Source organism: Denticeps clupeoides, chromosome 4 (genome assembly GCF_900700375.1).
Source record: "Denticeps clupeoides chromosome 4, fDenClu1.1, whole genome shotgun sequence".
Taxonomy (NCBI): domain Eukaryota; kingdom Metazoa; phylum Chordata; class Actinopteri; order Clupeiformes; family Denticipitidae; genus Denticeps; species Denticeps clupeoides.
In genome coordinates, this window is record NC_041710.1 from 10,618,731 (window position 1) to 10,641,876 (window position 23,146).

The 23,146-nt window shown below is 40.1% G+C and overlaps 1 protein-coding gene across 3 annotated transcripts; it reads left to right on the plus strand.

Moving 5' to 3' along the window:
* Positions 1-5,012: 5,012 nt before the first annotated feature.
* Positions 5,013-21,438, plus strand: xirp1 (xin actin binding repeat containing 1). 3 transcript variants are annotated; one of them, XM_028977693.1, is made up of 9 exons: positions 5,013-5,052; positions 5,638-5,688; positions 5,776-5,905; positions 5,982-6,036; positions 6,713-7,030; positions 7,986-8,085; positions 12,526-12,686; positions 12,901-12,936; positions 13,511-21,438. In XM_028977693.1, the coding sequence occupies exons 3-9, from the start codon at positions 5,781-5,783 to the stop codon at positions 20,573-20,575; spliced, it is 7,860 nt and encodes a 2,619-aa protein (XP_028833526.1). In that variant the 5' UTR covers positions 5,013-5,052; positions 5,638-5,688; positions 5,776-5,780; the 3' UTR covers positions 20,576-21,438. The 3 variants fall into 3 exon arrangements, with proteins under 3 accessions (XP_028833526.1, XP_028833527.1, XP_028833528.1); XM_028977694.1 differs by lacking the exons at positions 5,013-5,052; positions 5,638-5,688; positions 5,776-5,905; ... (1 more) ...; positions 6,713-7,030; positions 7,986-8,085 and adding an exon at positions 10,398-10,574; XM_028977695.1 differs by lacking the exons at positions 5,013-5,052; positions 5,638-5,688; positions 5,776-5,905; ... (1 more) ...; positions 6,713-7,030; positions 7,986-8,085 and adding an exon at positions 13,336-13,387 and having other exon boundaries at positions 12,665-12,686.
* The last annotated feature ends 1,708 nt before the right edge of the window (positions 21,439-23,146 follow it).

A 23,146-nucleotide genomic window follows, 5' to 3' on the forward strand; every position in this document is an offset into this window, starting at 1 on the left:
GACGCTGAAGAACACATCAGAGCCCACTGGGAAGTATGTAGGACAGAGGCAGCATCTGGGCCCATGATTAAAGGCGCTGCTGAGCGAATGCCAGTTGCATTTTGTAAGGCCGTGTTCTGACAAGGATTCCTTGCTCGTTCATGCTGACTGTGGAACAGTGGTACGCGCTCAAAAGAGGGCATTGTATTTCACTTCCCCGTACGTGAATGAGACATTCTCAGCAAGTCGCTTGGGGATGATGTTTCTGGATTACATTGAGATGGTCCAGATATCCCATATCAGCTCCTGTCTTTGTTATATAACTAAGCACAAAACAAGTCTGGTGCCATCAATCACAAAAGATTCTTCATTTTAGGGAAAACACAACCAAATGTTCAAAACAAATCAAATTATTGAGCTTTATATCTGGTTCAAAAGGTGATTAAATATAAATGAACATGGTCTCACAGACATTTCAGCAGCTGAACCAGGAAGAGAAAGGACTGATGTCAGATGAGAGCTCAGTGCATATAATTATATGTAATCCGATCTGATGCGTCATGAACACACAAAAATGTGGCATAGTGCCCATAGTTCTTGATCCAAATTGTTGTTCATGTCGTAGATGTCTTTTTTTCCTCTGACTGATATTCCCTGTAAAGTGTGTCAGATCTCAGACCGTCTGGTCCATGGTGATCAGAGATTAATCACTCTGAGCTATCGCCGTGGTGACATGTTGCATAACGTAAGCCTACATTCTGGCTTGCTCTCTCAGGTTGCTGCCACCAGCACTTGTGGCCCACTTTCAGGCAGACTGCATGTGCAGACGCAGCCGTGTCCTATATAATCCGATGTTCCCACAAAGTAGAAAAAGAGTTGAATGTCAACGACATTCCTGTCCCAGTTCCACCCAAAACAAGAATGATGTCCCAGGAAGTCACATGTGTGGAGCGAAAGGCAGCAACATTTAATGCATGCAGCTCAGATGGATGCTGAGTTGAAATAACATGAAGGGAAATCGTACTCATAATTAGACATTCGGTATGTACTAATGTGTGTACATACTGCTACTTTCCATCTGATACAGTGCACAGTTCACCAGCCCATCACTAGCCATCACGTTCATCAGTGGTGAGACCTGGTCCATGTTAGTGTTCTGTTCCTAGTGGGAGTGGGATTTTTACATACATCGTCTATTTACACATTTCTTTCTACCATGTAACCCCACTTAACCCATGAATTCTGACAAACTGAGCGTCACAAACGTAACTCTCTTGAGCGACATCACCAGTGTCAGCTGGTCTGATCCAGCAGTACATGCTAGACATGCTTTTGAAGAATCATTATTTAAATAATGTAACTCTCTGTGTGCCTGTGTAGGTAATAATAAAGTTGTCTCTGTCTTTCTGCTGGGGGTTCTTCTGACACAAGTCTAAAACCTTAAATGTTCCTCATCTGTGTGTTTCCGTTGGTGCTGCCATGGTAACATCATGACCCAGGTGTGCACTTACCCAATCTGTGGTTTCAGTGTGGTGCGAATGGTACTAAACCAGCACGTTTTCACAGGCAAAACACACATAGTACTCCTGAGTGGAATCGTGGTGAAAAAAATCATCCAGAAAATGCTGTGTTTTGTTTATTTGTGGGGAGAAGGAGGTAAATGACTTTATGTTTCTCACCAGGCAAACAGGGCCAGAACAAAAGCAGGGAAAAAGTGGAGGGTTCTGTAGCCTGTAGCATGGGCTGACTCATCTGTGGTTTCTTTATAGCTGAGAGGGAGAAGGCTCTCCAGGATTCCTCTGACATTCCTAAGCCTTTCTGGGAGGAAAAACAGCTATCATTTATATTTGGTAGATGACAGTTTGGCCTGTTAGAGACGAGCGAGTGCAGAGACAGGAAACTGGTGCCATGTTGCATAAGAATGCCCTAAAACCGTGTCTGTTTATAGCAATATTCACAGAACATCACAAAAATTGATATTATACAGATCCAGTCAGAAGTATTTACATGGTGGAACAAAACTGAAGACTCAAAACCACTAATTATGGCCTTTTTAGAAGTCACTGTTCATTCATATACAGTACAGGCCAAAAGTTTGGACACACCTTCTCATTCAATGTGTTTTCTTTATTTTCTTGACCATTTACATTAGTAGATTCTCACTGAAGGCATCAAAACTATGAATGAACACATGTGGAGTTATGTACTTAACAAAAAAAGGTGAAGTATATGAAAACATGTTTTATATTCTAGTTTCTTTGCTCTGATTACTGCTTTGCACACTCTTGGCATTCTCTCGATGAGCTTCAAGAGGTTGTCACCTGAAATGCTTTTCCAACAGTCTTGAAGGAGTTCCCAGGGGTGTTTAGCACTTGTTGGCCCCTTTACCTTCACTCTGCGGTCCAGCTCACCCCAAACCATCTGGATTGGATTCAGGTCCGGTGACTGTGGAGGCCAGGTCTCCACTTTTTGTTAAGCACGTAACTCCACATGTGTTCATTCAGAGTTTTGATGCCTTCAGTGAGAATCTACCAATGTAAATGGTCATGAAAAAAAACACATTAAATGAGAAGGTGTGTCCAATCTTTTGGCCTGTACAGTTTCCACTGGCCTTGGTAATGACAATACCCGTACATATGCGTGAAACCCAATCCTCTCCATCTTATTTGTAGTGGAGGGCAGAGAAAAGATTGTTTTAATTCCATTAAATAGAAATCTGTTGTATCCTACATTCTTAAATCTTCTTCATTCTTGAAAGTACACATACAACTTAGTATGTCACCCTCCTGGGTGGGTGTAAACACAGAGACATTTGCTGCAAGGCATTGTGGGACCAGCTGTGCATGTGCAGCTGAGGAGCATGCTTGGGTCACTTGAGTTCACATACAGTCAGACTGCAGGTGCTGAAGCTGTAGCGGCATCAGGGTGCGAGGCTGGGTTGCGCAATGTCCTTTTTTGTCACTTGATCCTAACTATGAGAGTGATAAATATTTCGGTAACAATTAACCACTCACCACTATTTAATTTGCAAACAAATTTGGAAATAAATTTTAATCTGGTTGGGGTTACCTCTAAGGATTAAATGTAGCATTTAAAAATAAATGTAGGCTACAATTAACAGAACATGGAGCTCCTGGTGATCAGAAGTACTGCAACAGGGCACATTACAGAGATCAATCATACTTGAAAGCAGAATTAACAGTAAGATTCGTGAGTGAATGTTGACCTCAACACTGTACCCTATTTATACTTTATAAAACGATCAATTTGTCATTCCACACATCCCAACCTGCAATGTCATTATGAAAGTTTCTGAAAAAATTCGGAAATAAGTTCAATTATATCATAAATATAATCTTACACCACATATAATTCTTACATCAAGTGCATTATAACATTAACCAGGCCTAAGCACAATGTGTACATGACCCTTGTTCGATCAGGTTCATGCATGCAGCACTATCGCCCCCTGCTGCTAAAACAGAAGCATTGAGCCACAAAAAAAGCTGATCAGACGGTGCACGTTTACGAAAGTTCATTTATTGTTGGATCGATCCCGTGATAAGGAGAAAATAAGAACATAATATTATTCTTTTAAAGATTTCAATATCTTTTAAAAACAACCTATTGATAATATATCAATATTGAGTTGAATATATAGTCAATATATTAAATATATCTGTTTTATATATGCTTTAACACTCACAATCAGGGTCCTACTCAGGGTCATGGTTCTGGAGATCATCCTCGGTGAGGATTCACCCAGGGCTGGGCACCAGTCCACAGGGCACACACACACACACACACACACCTATGAACAATTCAGTCATCAGTTCTCTGAGGGTACCTGCCTTTGGACAGTGGGAGGGAACCAGAGAATCCAAAGTAAACCCTTGACAGCATCGGGAGAGCATGCAAACTCCACACACAAGATCCAAACCAGGGTTCAGACTCACATCCTTAATGGTATGAGGTCATGACTCTAACCACTGTGCCACAATGCTGCCCTAAATGCTTTAAAAGGAGACATATACCAAAGTTTAAATGTAAGAATAGATTTAACATTTGACAAAAACTCCTAAATACTTGGTACAAAGGTTCTTTTCGATATCTAAACAACTTTGTGGAGTGGCAATGTCTTTAAAATACTGCCATATTTAAAATGCAAGTGTCAAAGGTAATTTTATATGAGAAAAGTTAGATTTCCCAGGGTAAATAACCCATCTCTCTTGAGCATTAACAAAGATGTCTAAACATTAACCTTCCTCACAGTCCTTCAACACAGCAATCCATTTAAACAATAATAAAAAAATAACATCCTGACCACATTCAAGCAAGTCAAAGCATATTCACTTAAACCACAGCAGCCAGCCACAAGAAGTTTTACAAGGCATACCGGAAAGAAGGTTTAGAAGGTTTTGTTTCAGGTTTTTATGATTTGGTTGGTTATGAATACTCTTCAGAACACCATATGTTTGAAACAAAAGAGCACTTGTTTGATGAACATTTTAAAACCTTTTAATCACAAACCAAACACACAGTATATGACATCACCCCACCTTAGACCATTCAAAGTGCAGTCTGGAATGAGGGCAGCCAGTGTGAGGAAGGCTATGTAAGGGTCCCATCTGTGCAGGGAGAGCAGCTGGTTGGGGGGGTTAGGCTGCCCGTGGCATAGGAGGGGAGCTAGATATATCCATCCTGCTGAGTAACGCTCTCCTATTAGCAACCATTTAACCTCACTGGCACCTCATTGGCTTACAGAAGGTGTGGGAAATGTTGTAATGGCACACAATTCATTAAAGGGTCTCGGTAAAAGCAACAGAGGTCTTTCATTGTGGCATCTTTACATTAAAATAACTTCAGGTAATAACCTTCAATAAAGGTAATTTTGGTGATCATGTCTTGTTTCCTACAATGTCTGTCTGACCCCAACAAATTCAAAAGATATTCACAAGTGTGCGTGTGTGTGGTAGCGGAGAGGACTTTGATCAGTGAAATTGCTGTGTCCACAAAGAGATGCTCAACCTGCTGAAACAGAAGAGGAAATGAGGAGCAGGAGCAACACTTGAGGTAATGCTCTATGAGCTGCTTTTTTTCTGCTGGATGGAGTTCGTCATTTAAACAATACTGAATACATTGGAAAAGTGTTTTCCACAGTGGAGGGGATGTAAAACTTGTATGAAATTGTTTTTTAATCTCGTCAGACAGTCATGGGCTGTTTTCAATTTTATAGCCAGATATGAACTAATACATTACGTTAACTTTGCAATCAATTTACTAGTTTATTCAGAGCATTTTGTGCGTACTTTTATGAAATTTTCTTTTTAACTGTGAAAAAGTAAACATTAACAGAGTCATATGACAAAATGAAAGCTGATCATATGACAATGTCACTAGTGATGTCACTAGTCATTTCAATTTCCTTCCTTTAGCATTTGGTAAAAGTTGGTACATTTTCAACAATTTCATATCAACACAAGTTATCAATTAGTTGTTATCAATTAAATTGGACTACACGGACTACATAAATGAAGTGTGATCTGTTTATTGAATGAACTCAGTAATGTTAAAAGAGTTCCTGGTCCCCCTAGTATTTGAATGCTGTGAAGACCCTCATAAGAACTGATTATAATACCCCTGTGTTTCTAAACATAGTACAAACCTTTAAGGCCTGCATCTTGCGTCTCAGACAGGCTGACACCTTGGGTGAGTTTGAAAACCAAAGACTGATATGTATCCCATAAGACACTTTTTGACCTACATTCTCCTTGCTCACCAATCGCTATGCATCAGTGTTGATGATGAACGGCACACTGATGAGAAGTCAATCCTTGAAAAGCCTCTCAGGAGATCAGAGGTCGTGGGGCACATCTGAGTTTACTGTATGGCAAGGAAGGAAGTCTGTCTCTCAGCTGGTTGAGCAGTAAGTAGGACATAACCAAAGACATTCACAGTCATCATTTATTTGTATTTAAATGTTTTTGTCTGATTTTTATCAGGTATCAGAGTTGCTTAGACTTGAGAAATGCAGACACAAAGGAAAACAGATCAAAGGTTTGAATATTCACGTAATTTCAACATTAATAAATTGCTTGAGGTATTTGTGTGTCTCTTAATCCAGCTGCATTTCTAAGATGTAATACTCATAATTATACAGTTGAAGCCAATTTTAATAGTCCCCCCAGGAACTATGGAACATTTTCCTAAACTTATTCCCAATGTTTGCAGCATTGATGAAACTTAATAGATATAATCAAATATTCACCAGTGCTATATAGTAGCATTTATTGCATTTTGAAATATAAAATATATTTTTAAGATTGTTTTATATCGAATATTAAAAAAATGTGATTGTCAAAAATATGCGCCACAGTGAATGTTCGCTTTCAACACACCTACAGCAATAAACCAATCAGCTTTGAAACCCCATCTGTGGTGTTCCTCAGGAGACCCATGCCAACCTAGTAAAGAACTACTCTTAAGATATTGGTGTCAGATGTGGCTCATAAAGGGTACATGATTGACTATTAATGGCAAGGGGATAATAACTTTTAATGTCTCAATTTTGCCCTTTCTTATTTCAACTCTATATATCAATGAAATATCCTAATTAAACTTAGAGGACATTGTTATTTATAGAATGATTGTTCCCAGAATAACACAAAGGTTCTTTTCATGTCAAATTTCAAAGGGGAAATAATTTTGGCCTGTGCTCTGTGCATCTGCATAGGGTATCACGGAAAAGGATGGAACTCAGTGGAGGGGGAATCTCCCAACACTTAGGGGAGGTTCTTCTCTATCCCGGAGTCGTTCCATGGAGGTCCTGCCCCAGAGAGAGCCTACAGGTGCTGTCTCCCTAAGGGCCCTCTTTGAGTCAAAGAAAACTTTGCAGCAAGACTTCACCAGCACGCCCCACCTTCACACAAGTCCTGCAGTCAAATGGCCTCCAGTGACTCACAACAGTCTCCTCTCAGTCCGAGACCCATCATCTGGGAGGACCAGTGGCCACAGCGGGGAGGTCACTCCAGCTAAAAGAGACGTTCTACAGGTGATTGTTCAGTTCTGTTTCTGTCCCATATAATTAGAAAAAAATGGGCATAATGGTTATGAAAAAGAAAATCCAAACATACACAGATATGTATAGGGGAATATATATAATACGTTTATTGTAGTGCAATAAAATGTGATACACATGAAGAGGAACCAGAAGTAAATTAAGTTAATAATAAGTTGTTAAAAAGACGCTCTCTCAGAACTGCAGGAGTGATGTTTGCCTTAAATTAATTGATGAATAACAGCAGTTTTAACCCAATTATTAAAAATTTGTATAATAATCACTTATAATATAATAATTTACTTTAGATACTGTTTGTGCAAACATATGTTTCTCCTAATCATTTATAAGTGAATTGTAATGCATTTCTAACACAGTTGATTTTAGACATGGTTATTTCAAGAATGTGAGTTTATGGTGACATATATTATTATAGCACATTTTGTTGCCATATCAGAATCAATAATCACAGTTTATTAATGGTAAACATGCTAGCTGTAAAGAAAGCAGAGAATGATCAAATTAACTTTTATATATTATATACAAAGGGAATTGTGTTAAGGGAACGTGATGAAGTGTAATTCAAACTGAACCATAAAATTAGATATTTAAACTTAAAACAACAAATCTAACAAATGCATTGTCCCAGGTTGGCTAAATTAACAGATTCTTGTTCATAGTCTTTTTTCCAATTGAACTGATTGACTATTTCATGAACAAAGATAACAAAGATTTGCCATTTACAGTCTGTCTGTCTTTCAAGTTTTATACTGACAGCTCTTCTGGGCTGGGAGATTTTGTCCACTTTTAATTAAATATCCATATCCAAAAGTAATGTGTCGTCAAAATATAATTATGTGATGCTCTAGTTACAGCCCCTAAGAGGCAGGTTATTCTTGTGGATTACATTAACAGTATTTTGCAAAGTTACTCTACACTGCATTTTTAGGAGAGCCATAGAGACAGAGAGAAATCGGCTCAGCCAGAGAGAAGGGAAACCATCAGTGGAAGGCCATCGGGTCTGATCACAGATGTCGGTGGACCAAGTGGTGAGTAGATGACACCATACAAACACTAAATAGATGAAAAATTAAGAAATGATAATAACGTAAGCATTGGTTGGGTGATTATACATTCTTGATCGATGATCGTGAAAAAATTTAGATCAATCTCAGTTATCACCCTTGGACATTTCATGATTGATCAAATGGCATTTTAGCCAAAATTAGCCAAACATTAACTTCTCAAGGAGGTTATGATAACATTTAAAACCCATAACAGTTATCGGTACCGTGGAGCATCATGAGCCTGAGTTGAATTTGAGGAAGCTGATTAATATTATTTAAAATATTACACCTTACAATTTTTAGTATGAATTTATTTCCATTGGAAACTATACGCTGAAATTATTTACTGCAAAATTGTATTCAGTTATTCAGTATTTCTTTTGGTATTGAAACGGTGTTTGAAATTCAAAGGCTGTTAAAATTCGGATGGAAATAGGGGAATGGAGAGCAATCTAGGAAAAGGGGAGCCCTGAAGAAAAAGTTTGAGAACCACTGGCGTAAAGCTAGAAAAGAGCAAAATGGCTGAAAATGGAGCTAAGGAAGGCAGCAAAAGTCATGTTTTCATGTGTTAATAAACTGTTTATTATCTCTGGTGCCTTTGGTTTCAGTATGGCAATATCATAAAAAAAAGGTGGGGGAGGAGGAGGTAGGTCATCTTCTCCAATAGCCTCTGTAACTCTTATATGTTTGGTTACGTTGGCCATCTTGGATGGGAAACACGCTTGTACGTTCCTTTATGTAACCACCATTCTCATGATACAGAGTAACAAAGAAACTGGTACCAAGCTTGCATGGTGGTGTTTTTTTACAGCACAGTCGACACTCTGGTCTTCCTTCCTTCTGACCACTTTTGGAAGGTGAATAAAAGGGATCATCCCTAAAGCACTGCAGGTTCGGAAATGCTACAAATCAGCCATATAGGCATCACAATTTAATCAAATCCTTATGTAAGTCCCTTTTTTGTAAGTGTTTTTTTCATTTCTCACCCATTGCCAGGTGAGAAAATAATGGTTTTCATTTCACCTCTCCGTGGTTCTAGAGTTATGGCTATTCAGTGTATAGGCGACTCTAAATTCGCGTTGGCATTTTCTTTGCATTTTATTTGTTACTTTTGTCCATGGTCACAAGCACAATAATCAGAAGCATCAAGTCTAGTCTGAGCTGATATCCAGGGCATCCAGCCACTCAAACACCCCTAGCAAGTCATCTGAAGTCACCGCCACCCAGGAATGTGTATGGCTGCGCCTGCGTGTTAAAAATATGCCTGAGATAATCCCACAGCCAACGTGCCATCACTGGCACTGCAAAACCTTCAGGAAAACACAAGCTCCAGTTTCATGGCCATGAAATGAGTGGCTGGTGGAAGGCCGGTTAAAAAAAAACCCAACAGGATGTGAATGTGTAGACACAGAACTATGCATATTAGAGCGATAATAAGGACCTGAGCTGACGTTCAGGGGTGCAGCTCTGATAAAGAAGCTGTTGCCCACAGTTTGGACTCTCAGGTCAGCAATGTGACATCTGTCTGACATGCCATTCAGCACGTCTAGAGGTTTTGACAGGGCGGTCATTCTCAAAAGATCCTTGGAGGTGTTGTTTGACATACATTTCTGATTTAGTACCACATTACTTCAACAGGACATGTGACCAGAAACAGAGTAAGACACATTGTGTTCTCAGCATCAAACACTAATATATAATTAATATATAATCGAGTTTCATATGTTCTGAAAATCCACCAACTTGATTTGATCCCTCTGGATACTTTTGTAGGTGTTCTAATACAGTACCGAAAAATTTGAAGATGAGTTAATGTATAAATGCTGAAACCTAACTACATGCAACTTACATATCTACACAGAAAGCAAAGTACAAGGTTAGAAATGCGTTTCTTTCAATCTCAGCATTTGATGAATCTCACTACACTAATGGTTTATCAGATTTTAAGGTTAAAGTTCCTTGAATTTCTGCTGTCGTCAGCTGAGTAGTGCTCATTAGATGATTATAAATAAATATTAAAGGTTACATAAGTATTTCATTTGTCAGAACATACATAGAATTCATTTACCATGAGCTCATAATTATTATTATAATTATTATACTACTGGAACACCTGATGACATCAGAACTTGGATGGTACCATTACATGACAGTGGGCATGAGCTGTCCCCTGTACTCGCTGATTGACTCAGCTGTGTGGAATACTGGCAGTAAAATGTCCCACCCCCCAAAATAGCAGGCTGGCTTCATCCCCAGGGCAGTGGGACCTGATAAAAATCAGCTGTCGGTGGCAGCGGAGGGTCAGAGGCAGAGAGGAGTGAAGTGCAGACTGAGCTCAGCAGTTCGACGGAGAGAAGAGAGAGAACCAGAACCGTGTGGAATTAGAGAGACGCTTGCAGACATCACAGGACCTCTGTTTTACAAGGAGTCTAAAAAGCAGCCCAAAACACAGACAATACAACCACAGCTTTGTGAGTATTGAGATGTGTGCCAATTGTTTAAGAGACATAATTTCATTACTCAATTAGTGTTTTCAGATTTGAATGAAACCAATGGATAGAGTTGGGGGAAAGGTTTTATTGTGACAGTAATATTGTTATCTGTAATCAATTATAATGGGTACATTTGTTCTGTAGGTGGGTGTGTTCAAATTGAGAAAAAAAATGCATTGTTATTGTTATTTCCCAAAATTTGGAACTTACATAGTAAGACCTATTCAATTGCATGATTTCTACCCAGAAAGCTTTTGGGAAGTGTACCACAGGGTGGTAGATTTTTAAAAAAATTGAAGGCACAACTGAAGCTGCAGAGAGATATGTTCTTATCCTTGCTTCCTTACATCATGACCTTTTTTGTTCATGGCTTATTTACTTTGTCGTCTAAATCTGTAGGAATTTGAGGCATGCCAGGTCAGAGGTCACATATACATGAAAACATGCCTTTGTTTCAGAACACATTGTGTCTCACATAAAGCATTACTGTTCATTATGAACTGATAATTTTAGTACTTGCCCAGACATCAGAGGAAGCAAAAAAGGCGGGGCAGCTGGAAGGGCCGAGAATAAATGGCAACTGTGTAGCACCATCATTTGGACAGCTGTCAACAGCACAGAACCACTTATAGCTTCTTTCTCAGTTTGAGAGCAGATTTCATCCTTTTATGATATCAATTCACAAATCCCTGGGTGAGTTTTTCACTGTATAAATTATGTCAATCAATAATATCAATTTGGACACTCAGTCTAACCTGTGACCTAAAGGGCAAATTTCACAATCACTGGATGTCACATGTTTCAGTTCAAAATACTACAAATTATGTAGACAAATTATGCCTAGATTAAAACCGTACTACTACTGTGCTATAATTAGCAATAAAGTAAAGCCTACTTCTGTAGACTATATACATAACTATGGGGTAAATACTGCCATGGCCAGGTTATTCTGTCTGCTCATCTGGACACACAAAAGGTTTAAGCCCAGGCTCGTGAGTGGCGCCATGGCAGCAGCCTGTTCTTTTGTCCTGTAAAAGCCCAGTGTAGAAAACAGGCATGTCTGAGGCTCGCCATTAGTTCCAACAGATAGACTGATGTATGCCACAGCTTAGGACTCTTAACGTATTCATAGTTTCATACTACAAATGTCCAGCTGTGAATAATCCATGTTTAATCCATTATACTGTTATAAACCAGGCTCATACACATTTCAAATATTATAATGCTAATTCATATTAAGGGTTTAGCATGTGCAAATTTCTTTGAAACAAGCTATACGTGTTGGACTGACTGTTTTGATGGCCTAAAAGAATTCCTGTTTCGGTGGTCTTTGATAAGCAATCGTGACAGACCTTTGAATGGGACTAACACTCCAGCTGAGCAAGCAGTTGCTGTCCACCCCCTCCCATCAACCCTGATGTTTTTTTTTTGTTGTCAGATCAATTGCAAGGAACAAATCAATACATACAAAACCATGCTTCATGTATTCTGCACTTGACACAACAAAAAAACATAAAAAAATGATTAATACAATATGACATACAACAAGGTATTGCCAAAGTATTGTTTTAAGCATCTGAAGTTGTATGTGTGGTCAGCACGGCATAGCTTCTGTATTTGCCAAAGTATAACAATAGCAAAGCGATAAGTGACGTGCAAACTGTGCTTTACTATTTATAAGCACCATTATCAGTCAGAGCCACTGAACTCCTCAGGATTCTCCACTCTCAACTTCTGAATGCAGGTCTACATACTTCCAGTGGACCAGAACCAGACCTCCCCCTGCTTAATGCTCTTACTGCTCTTATCTATCTCCCCTGCTTAATGCTTACTTACTGCCCTTATCTATCACTACTCAAAGAAAAATGTCCTCAAGTAAACAGAACATGCCTGTTAGTGATGTCACTATTGTTTTTTGTATGTGTCACAGATGTTAGGAGGCAAGCCCAATTGACCTTGAGAGAGTCATCCTTCGACAGAGGACGAGAAAAGATATTTCTGAGCAACACCCTTCCAACCATAAAAGACAGATCGGCTCTCTACCTGTCAAAAGTAGCAGCTGCAGACTCACCAAAGGCTGCCACACAGGAGGTGAGTGCATGGCATATCTGCCATACCAGACATGCTTCACAAACATTTGCAGCCCTGAGGTCAAGTGCTCTTACTGGCTGAGGCAGACTTATTTTGGGGATGATGGACAGAAATGAGATCGATCAAATTAAATAGTTTTAAGTGTGTAACATTTTTGCTATAAAGATCTCACTTAGATGAGCAAAATAATATTTAAATGATTGTTTTTCTCCAGGAGCATACCTCTGGAAACAAGACAAAGCAAAGCAAGGTATGGACAGATTTACTCGTGTGTTACCCATGTGTTGGACTGCTGTGAAACTAATTTGTTCTGGATTTTATTCTGACATAGAGTGTACATTAGAAATTTACTATAATATTCTGTATCATATACTGTAGTATAGATTGATCAAATAATTCATTAACACTGCACACATACATATATATATATGCACATATAATTCTATTACTGAGTACATATTACTATACTACTATTCTCGAATGAAAAAAAATGCAATTCAAAAAATATAAAATATTGTACTGGTTCATAGACTAACTAATTAAAAGGATATATGTTTAAACCATTAAATATTAACATTCTTAGCATGCTAGGTTTTAGTAGTCATAATTATATATTAACCAGAGTGAAGTTCTTTTAACTTGTGTGAAGATGGTGTGCTGTGAAATATTTCCTGTGACTCCGGTGGAACTGCTTGAAGAAGGTATTGAACTAATTACTAATATGCATGTCTAACATTTCCACTAATCTTTTCTAAAAGCACTCTGGTGTGCTGGTGTGTTTTTGAAAATAACAAGACCCATTCCCTTTTTGTTTCCCATCCAAGATGGCCAACGTAACCAAACATATAAGAGTTACAGAGGCTATTGGAGAAGATGACCTACCTCCTCCTCCCCCACCTGCACCTGGACATCATTTGGAAGAATCATTATCTAACAGAGACTCAAGCTTCCAACCAGTTCCACCTCCAAAAGAGACCTTTTCAACATTCTACCAGCAACGACAGAAGAGTGAGCTAAAAAGGCTCTTTAAACACATCCATCCAGAGCTAAGGAAGAACCTTGATGATGCTACTGATGATGACATCATTGAGACAATGCACTTTGCAGTTCCTGAAACAGCAGAATCAGGTTATCAGGGGGAGGTCCAATCCATGCGTTGGATATTTGAGAATTGGACTCTGGACAACATTGGGGACCCCCATGCCACAAAAAAGTTGCTTGATGAGGAGAATCTCCAAGGTGGAGATGTTAGGGGCACATCTTCCATGTTTGAGCACTGTATTTGGGATGGCACTGAATTGACATCAGACGAACACAAGCAGGGTCTCGTCAAAGGCGATGTGCGGACAGCCACTTGGCTATTTGAAACACAGCCTTTGGACATCTTAAGCAAATCATCTCATGAAGAAGGAGAGCTTGTGGAAGCATTACTGAAGGAGCCTATAATTAAGGGTGATGTTACAGGAGCACGGCACCTTTTTGAAACAAAGCCTCTGGATGCACTGGGCCGCTGCTACTCGGTTGAAGATCAACGGCTGCTCAGGCTAAAGTCTGAACTTCAAGAAGAGAAAGGAGACGTCAAGAAGACTGTGAAACTCTTCCAGGCAGACCCCAAATGTGCTCTGAGGGACAGCAGTGGAAACATACATGAGATCAGAAACATTTGCAGGGAGGAGATAAAAAGCAGAAACATTAAGACGGCACGCTGGCTGTTTGAAACCCAGCCTCTGGATGTGATCAACAAAAACACCTCTGGAATCCAGATTATTCGGGGCATATCACTAGAAGAGGCCCCAAAAGGGGGAGTTGACAGGAAGAAATGGATTTTTGAGACCCAACCTCTTGATGCAATTCATGAGGGTGCTGTGGAAGAGCACAAGTTCCAGGGGACATCTATGAAGCTCTCTGATGTTGGACAGAAACAAGGGCCCTTTGAAACCCAGCCTTTAGATATGCTAAACGCTGAAAACACACCAAGTAATTTTGGTGTTGAGAAGGAAGACGTTTTAGGAGGAAATGTCAAATCTACCCTTTGGCTTTTTGAAACACAGCCCATTGAGACACTGAAAGATAGCTTCGAAGTTGGCAATTTGAAAAAAGTTATGGTTTCTTCAGATGAGAGAGGGGAGGTAAAAGACAAAAAGCAAACATTTGAAAACTTTAACCTCATTACATTGCAAGCAGACAATGCAAACACAGTTAAAGATGTAGAAAAAGGAAGTGTTAAGTCTTACAAGCACCTTTTCGAAACAATTCCTATTGATTACATTTCCCAGACCGACAACGAACATACAGAAAAATTTGACATTACAGCTGGGAGTGTTAAAGGTAACAAGGATTTATTTGAGTCCACGCCCCTGTATGCGATAAAAGACTGTTCTGGAAATTTCCATGAGGTAAAAAATGTTAGCAGGGAGGAAATTATCAAAGGGAATGTCCAAAATTACAAATGGATGTTTGAGACAAAGCCACTGGATCAGTTTGAGGAGGTGAATGGAACGGTGGAGGTTATTAAAGGTATCACGAGACAAGAAGACACAACTGCCGATGTCAGAATGGCAAAATGGTTGTTTGAGACTCAGCCTCTTGAAGCTATACACTTAAAATTTAATAAGAAAAATTCATTATTGCACCAGGAAGAGTCTGCAAAGGGGGACGTTAAGACATTTAAATGGCTATTTGAGACACAACCCATGGACATTTTGTATGAAAAGTCAGAGAAGAAACAGGAAACTGAAACAATACCCAAAGCAAATGTGAAGTCTCAAACATGGCTGTTTGAGACACAACCACTGGATAACATTAAAGACAAAGAAGAACAGTGTTTAAAATTATGCAGCACGGTGCAAGATGATTTAACAAGTGATATCAATGTGAGAACAGTAAAGCACCTTTTTGAAACAGAGACGTTAGACAGAATCACAAGCAGATTGCATGGCTCAGAGCAAGACGTGAGATATGTGAGCCAGGTCAATGTACAATCAGGGGACGTTTCACGTGTGAAAGAGATTTTTGAGACTCAGTCGCTTGATGAAATTGGCTGTGAAATAACCACTGTGCCAAGTGAGGATGAACCAGACAAAGCCATCCAGACAGGTTCAGTTCACAAATTCACCTGGCTTTTTGAGAACCAGCCCATCAGCGCCATAAATACTATGGGAAGTGACAGGACAAAGTCCACAAGTGTGATTGAGGTTGGAAGCGGAGATGTTGGAAACAAAAAATTCATATTTGAAACATTCTCTTTGGACAAAATCAAGGACAAAGACCAACTGCTCGAACACCAGTCAATGAATGTGGAAAAGCCCATTAGTGGTGGTGATGTGAAGTCCAGCACCATGCTCTTTGAATCTCAACCCTTGTATGCCATCAGAGACAAAGACGGAGAGTTCCATGAGGTTACCACAGTCAAGAAAGATGAAGTGATGAGTGGTGATGTGAGAGGAGCACGGTGGATGTTCGAGACTAAGCCCCTTGATGCCATTCAAGCAGACAAAGAGATCTACATCATCCGAGCAGTCACCCAGGAGGATGTGCTCAAAGGTGCTGTCAAATCAGCCCGGTGGAAGTTTGAAACCCAGCCTCTTAACTCTTTCACATCTAGAGATGTGCCAACAGTGAAGGTGGTGGAGGAAATCTCAAATGTCAATAATGTCCAGGTGAACAAGAAACTCTTTGAATCTGAACAGGCAGCTCATAATAAATTTGTGAGAATGGTCAGTGTCACAGATGTCCAACATGGCGATGTACGCACCTCCACATGGCTATTTGAGAATCAACCCATTGACACTCTAAAGGGAGATCAACAGGAGCAAAGTGATGTTAAAACAGTACAAAGAGAAGACAAACAAAAAGGTGATGTGAAAAGATGTACCTGGTTATTCGAATCTCAGCCACTGGACAAAATTAAGGATGAACAACAATCAGCTGAATGCACAGCCCAAGAGGAAAGGCCCAAAGCAGATGTGAAAAGCACCACCTGGCTGTTTGAAACTACGCCACTGGACAAAATTACAGTGGACAGTGTGACCGAGACGCTGTGCCACCTACACCAACTGAAGTGTCTTCACTCCAGCGGGATCATCATACAAGCTAATGGCACCAGACATGTCAACATGGCAAAGTTCCTGTTTGTGTCCGACGAGGGTCCAAAGGTTGAAAAGGAAGAAGTGGTTGAGGGACAGATCAGGAATATCATGCTACAGTTGCTGCATAGACCAAATATGAAACACCATGTGACTGTATTAAATGAAAATGAAGAAGGGACTGTAGATACATCATTCGTGGAGATTCCTCAACAACAATCAGAAACAATTAGCCCACAACAAAAACAAAGTATGGAGACCATGTTTCAGATAATTGAGAGTGCCCTTGTTCAAAACAAGTTCATGGAATCTGGATTGGTAATGCAGGAATCTGAGGGCAAACAAGCTGAAATGACAATTTATTGCTTCCACCACCACCACCACACTGCGAAAATGGACAGTCACAACATCCAAAAAGGAGACGTCAAATCAACAATAGGAAACCTCTTGGCTACTGCCCAGGGTCAAAGGGATTCTGGATCTTGTAGGTTAGAAGAAAATGAAAGAGGAAATGTTGATTTGTACAGACGGTGCATCGAAAAGGGTGATCTGCAATACCTGAAGAGCCTCCAAACACAGCTTTCAGAGGATGAATTCATTTCTGATCCAAAGGAACAGATTGAGGTTGTTCAAGGGGATGTGAAGCAAGCAATGATGTGCCTGAAAAAGCAAAAGGAACAAGTAGAACGTACTATTCAAGATGTTGTTTCAGGCGATGTCAAGAATGTCAAAAAAATGTTTTTGGGAGTTCCTTCTGACGTGAACATTGAGCACAGTGTGCCAAAAGAGGACATTATTTGTGGCAATGTCTCAACTGTGAAGCAACAACTTGATGATGCTGCCAAACAACATCTTGTTGTAGAGAAAGAGGAAATTGTCTCAGGGGACATTAAAGCAACCTTGGAATCATTGGAGAGGGCAAAGCAGCAGAGTATGCATGTAGAAAAGGAAGTCATCACACCAGGCACAATCTACGACCTGGACATGCCAACAGTCGAGTCACCTGCAGATGAAAGACAGAACTTCAAGGAGGAAATAATTTCTGGGGATGTGAAGGCTGCGAAGTTGTCACTAGAAAAGGCAAAGAACCAGAGCATGAGAGTAGAGCGGGAAACAGTTATGCCAGGAAAGATATACAACCTTAACATATCCTCCCATGATGAACAATCAGTGCCAACCGTGATGGAGTCCAATACGTCTTCCTTCAGCAACCAGCGGATTACGACAACACATCACAAGGTCAGTGACACAGAAGGTGGTCAGGGAGCCCATGACAAGTTTGAAGCTTGTCCTCAGAGTGCAGAGTGCAGGATTTCAGTCACTAAGGTTGAGACAGTGGAGGCACGTTCAGCAGATGCAAGTTTATGTGTAAGCCCTTATATTATGCCAGAAAGTGAAGTTCAAAATGCTGAAGAAGTTAGAGGAGATGTTAAAGCTGCCATTCGGTCATTGCATAGTGCAGCAAAGGTGCAGAGAGCCATAGACAAAGAGGAGATTGTGCAGGGTAACATTCAAGCAGCACTCCAGTCTCTTGAGAGGTCTAGTGTTAATGTGTCTAAAGGGGACTACAAAGCAGCAATGATTTACAGGACATCAGGGCAGCCATATACAGAAGAAAGGAAGAAAATGTACTCAGGGTCTGTGTACAGTCAGAATGTTGTGGTGTCTATGCCCCCATCTGACAATAAATTGTCTCCTTCAGTTTCAGTAACTTGCAAGGAAGAGCAGTCATCAACAGCACTGAATTCGGCACCTGTCATTAGTGACAGGCCACTGGAAAGTTCTAAAAAGTTCACATCACCAAAACCATTCTCTTTGTCAAATGAAAGACAAAGTCCACCTCCACCTCCACCTCCACCAAAGACTTGCAACCAGGATCAAGATTCTAGACCAGCCCTTCCACCAAAACCTCAATGGTCAAATACAAGATCTGGTGTTAGAGCTGAAAATCCGTTTATCTCCACTCAACTCTGTGACTCCCATCCTAAAGGCAGGATTTCTCATGATATGAAGCAGTTGATGCGAGCTCATGTAGTATCAGTTAAACCTTACCCTGAAAAAAAGATAAGCTCCACAGAATCAGGAGGGGATCCAGATGCCAGTGCATTTGGAGTCAGTGCCACTGATGAACCCACCGACATGTTGGAGCAACAGAAACAAGGAGAAGCTACATCAGATGATAGCACAGTAGCAAACAGTGCTTGGAAAGTAAAGGAAATTGTTCCTAAAATGGCAATTGAAAAAAATGTGATACAGAAGATCAATGCTGCAGAGGAGATTAACATGTACATGCAGAGTTATTCGACAGATGGTGATGCCAAACAGGACATGAACACAGGCTTCAGGCTCGCACTTCAGAACTTTGGAGGAAAGAAGAAGGGAACAGTTGAGAATGCGTTCATGGCGCCAAAGAAAATCAAGGTTGTCCAAGACAAAGAAATAAACATGGACCTTTTACCAAGTTCTTCAGCAGACAAAGAGAACACTTCGGAGAGTTGCGGCAACAGAGATGCTTCTTTTGGTTCCCCTGACACACATCACATGGATGTCCATGAGCCTGAAGCCAAGGTTGTTTTAAGGGAGAAAAAAGTAAAAAGAGAAACTGATGAAGAGCGTCTTCAGAGGTTGTCCATTCACAAAGAGGAAATCATGAGAGGCAATGTGAAGGCAGCAATGGAGATCTTTGAAAATTTGAGAAAAAGAGAAGAGCTGAAAAGCATTCTATGTCAAGTTCAGGAAATAGAGGGTGAAACAAGTGAGGTGGATGTTGGGTCTTTAAGGGATTTATATGAGGATGAACCCTCTTGGGTTGCTGATCCAAGTAAAGAAATGAGACCTGGCAATATTGGAAGTGTTAGGAAAGCTAATGCAGAAACAGAATCACTGAAAGATGAAACAGAAAGCATATGCTCAGTAGACACAGTATTTGAAGATCTTGAAAAAGCAAGTATGGACATAATGCAGCTAAAAGAACAAACATTGACTAGACTTGTGGATATAGAAGAAGCTATCAAAAAAGCATTGTATTCAGTATCCAATTTAAAATCAGAGGCAGACATTGCAGGACTATCAGGGCTTTTCAATGAATCCTTAAAGACGGAGCAGCAGACTGGGGCCAGCAGCAACATTAGGAAAATTAGCATTGTCACTAGCAAAGCCAAAACAAACCAAAGTAAAGCCATCCGACCAGTGACCCAGCATGGGCCAGAACCATCTGACGTTCAAACAGAAGCATCTTTACCGAAGTGTAAAGCTGCAGCTCCCAAAACTTTTCCAAACCTCCCCTCATCACCCTCATTTATCTCCATTCACTCTGCTGCTAGAAAATCAGCAGACACACCCAAGCCACCACATCCCTCCCCGGCCAAGTCAAAGCCCAAGAGCAGCATGGCAAGCTCAAATGGGCATCAGGTTGAGAATGGTGACCACTCCTCAGAAAAAGAGACAGTGAATCACTCTTTCAGACCCAAAGTTCCAAAGCGGAAGGTAAGCGTTCTGGAAGTTCAAACCATTCCAGAGCCTGCAGGAATTGTTGGAACAAAGATGGTCAGTGAAAAATATGAAGAGACAGACTGCTACGGAAATAAAATAGTCACATCTTCTACATCAACCGTTGTTACAAAGAAGTGCCATACTAATACATCTTCTTATGAAGTTGTCAGCAGCCCCAAAAGATATGAATCAACGGCTTCCCCACTGATGCACAGGTCTGGGCGGCTTTTGACAGATGTAGCCACTCATAAAACAGATGACCGCAGCAAGGTTTTTGTTACATTTGGCAGTCCGAAACCAAGTCAGCACTGAGGTCTCAACTCAGTCAAGTTATTTGGTGACCAGGTGGCATTGTTTAGGATCTTGGTATTGATATAACGTGGTTAACTTGAGCAGTAGCAGTCACAACAGATCATTAAAGCATATCATTTCTTTTAGATGTGTTAAAGTATTTGTTATTTATGTTATTTCATTTGAATTTATCCATCTGCATATTCTTGTTTAATTGTATGCATATTTTATTACAGTGGTTAAAATACCTGCTATTAACCTTGTTAGAAATTACTTTTACTGCTTTTTCTTGTGATCTTCACAATGTTTCTTTTTTACTGTTACTAAAGTGTTTCTTTTCTTTTCTAAAGATTCCTGTTTGTCTTAAAGAGAATAAACCATTTATGTAATGGAGTTATATTGTGCTTTGTATGTTTATAAAAAAACATTTTTACTTGGGTCTTCAGGATCATTTCTGTCCCTGGAGGAGGACCAACATGCTGTATTTGCTAATAATGACATATACATCATAAGGATGGGAATAAACAAATTAAGGTTCACTGATATATGTACAGAGTATATTAATAATGTATAGAGTCATTATTATCAGGATCCAGGCAACATTATTAAATTAATTATTATTTCTTTCCAGATACATTTCTATACATTAATTGTGTTAACCGAATAACAACACTGTTTAATGGCCAATTTGCAGCTGATTCTTAATTAAAAAATGTAATTGATCTTTATGGTGAAGAAACCAAAATTTAGAAATTTCAGAATTCTACTGAAACTACTGCGTGTTAGCAATCATGGTGCTATTTTGTTTAATATATGACTATATTAAAAAGTTGGAGTTAAAATGTGACTTTATCAAACTAAAAAATGTCTTACGTATGGATTTTTGTTGTTGCCTCAGTTCCTGTCACCGGTGAAGGAAATGTGTTCTGCCTGCCTCACGCCAGTTTACCCCATGGAAAAAATGGTTGCAGGCAAACTTATCCTCCATAAAATCTGCTTTTGCTGTAAGCACTGCAAACAAAAGTTGAGGTGAGAGATCCTGGAAGAAAAATTTAAAAATATTTTAAACAATCTCTATTTGATCATATTTTAAATAAGAATTTTCTCCAAAATAATTAATATAGACTATATATTTCTATTGCAGTATTCACAATTATTCTTCGGTGTATGGAGAGTTCTATTGCATGTCACACTATCAGCAGCTTTTCAAATCTAAAGGCAACTATGATGAAGGCTTTGGCCATAAGCAGCATAAAGACCGCTGGCTCATTAAAAGAGAGGAGCCCACATCAGAAGTCAAGAAGAACCATGTCATGCTCCAACATGAAGTCGTTTGTGTCGACAACCCAATAAGGCCATCTGCTGGAGTCTTGGGGGCACCACAGAGGAGCAGAGACATGGTCTTGAGCATCCCTGATGTCAGGAACAAGCGGAAGTTTAACTGGCCACCAGAGAAGAAAGGCACCGCTCAGAGCCCTTCATCACTGGTAAACTCAATGACCAATCAGCAAAACCGTCCAGTCAAAAAATTTGTTGAAAACTCATTGCAAAGTGAAGTGTACACTCAGAACACTTCATCGAACCACAATGGCATTCAAGTGACACCGGATGAGACGCCTGGCCCAATCCCTGCCAGTCCAGAAAAAAGTCAGTTTATGACACCCAGCTACTACGATACAGTTGATGCACCAGAACATTCCGAAACATCAATCAAGCATGATTCTACAAAAAAGACAGCAGAAAAAGCTCTGCCTACCGAACCAGCGTCAGTAACTGACAATGTAGCAGAAGCAGGGCTAAAGGAGCTCGGTACTGTACATTCAGGCAAGAAAAAGAAAACTGTACGGTTTGCACCGGGTTTCGATACAGAGCAAGAACAGGAACATCTCCAGGGGCTGCATTCAGACGGCGATAATAAAAACAATGTCAGCTCGCTTGACAGAGAAAACCCAGATGATGGTTTAAACATGGTTATTAACCCCATCACGAATACTGTGCAGGCAGAGGAAGGAACAGCCAATTCCAACATCTACCATTCCAGTGCAAAAGAATCAAATGGAGAATTGGAGGCAACAGCCATAACAACACCCAATGTGACCAGCCCTGATCAAGAGATTCCGGGTTTTAATGATACTGGTGTTGTTAAAGGAGAAAAAACTGCTCAACATTCGGAGACCAAAACAGAACAATGGGCCTCTGAAGACCTGACTATGAAAGGGGAGATAGAATTAGAACAGGGCACAGATACAGATATAGAACATCATGTCGGCAATAAACAAAGTGACAGTGGTCTTCGGGTGAAGGAAGGTTCTGATGACCAGCCAAAGACCGATGAGAAATCAAATGATAAAGCTATCAGCAAACAAGACAAGCCTAGCACTCAGAGGGGTTCCTGGTCTAAAGGCAAAGGTCCCCTGTCTAAGCTTTTTACATCAAATACCAAAGAAAAAGTAAACAAAAGTGAGCCCCAGGAGATCAAAAGGCCAGAAGCTAAACCCAAAAACCTTCTAAGCAAGCTCTTCCAGACTTCAGACAAAGGGCCAGACCTGAAAAATCTCAATGTGCCAGGTGTGGAGACTGAAACGACTGAAG

Coding starts and splice junctions, on each gene's coding strand:
- xirp1 (XM_028977693.1), top strand. CDS start 5,781: ATGATGAACGGCACACTGATGAGAAGTCAATCCTTGAAAAGCCTCTCA. Junction 6,037..6,712: donor CAAAGGAAAACAGATCAAAG/GTTTGAATATTC, acceptor GCATCTGCATAG/GGTATCACGGAAAAGGATGG. Junction 8,086..12,525: donor AGATGTCGGTGGACCAAGTG/GTGAGTAGATGA, acceptor TATGTGTCACAG/ATGTTAGGAGGCAAGCCCAA.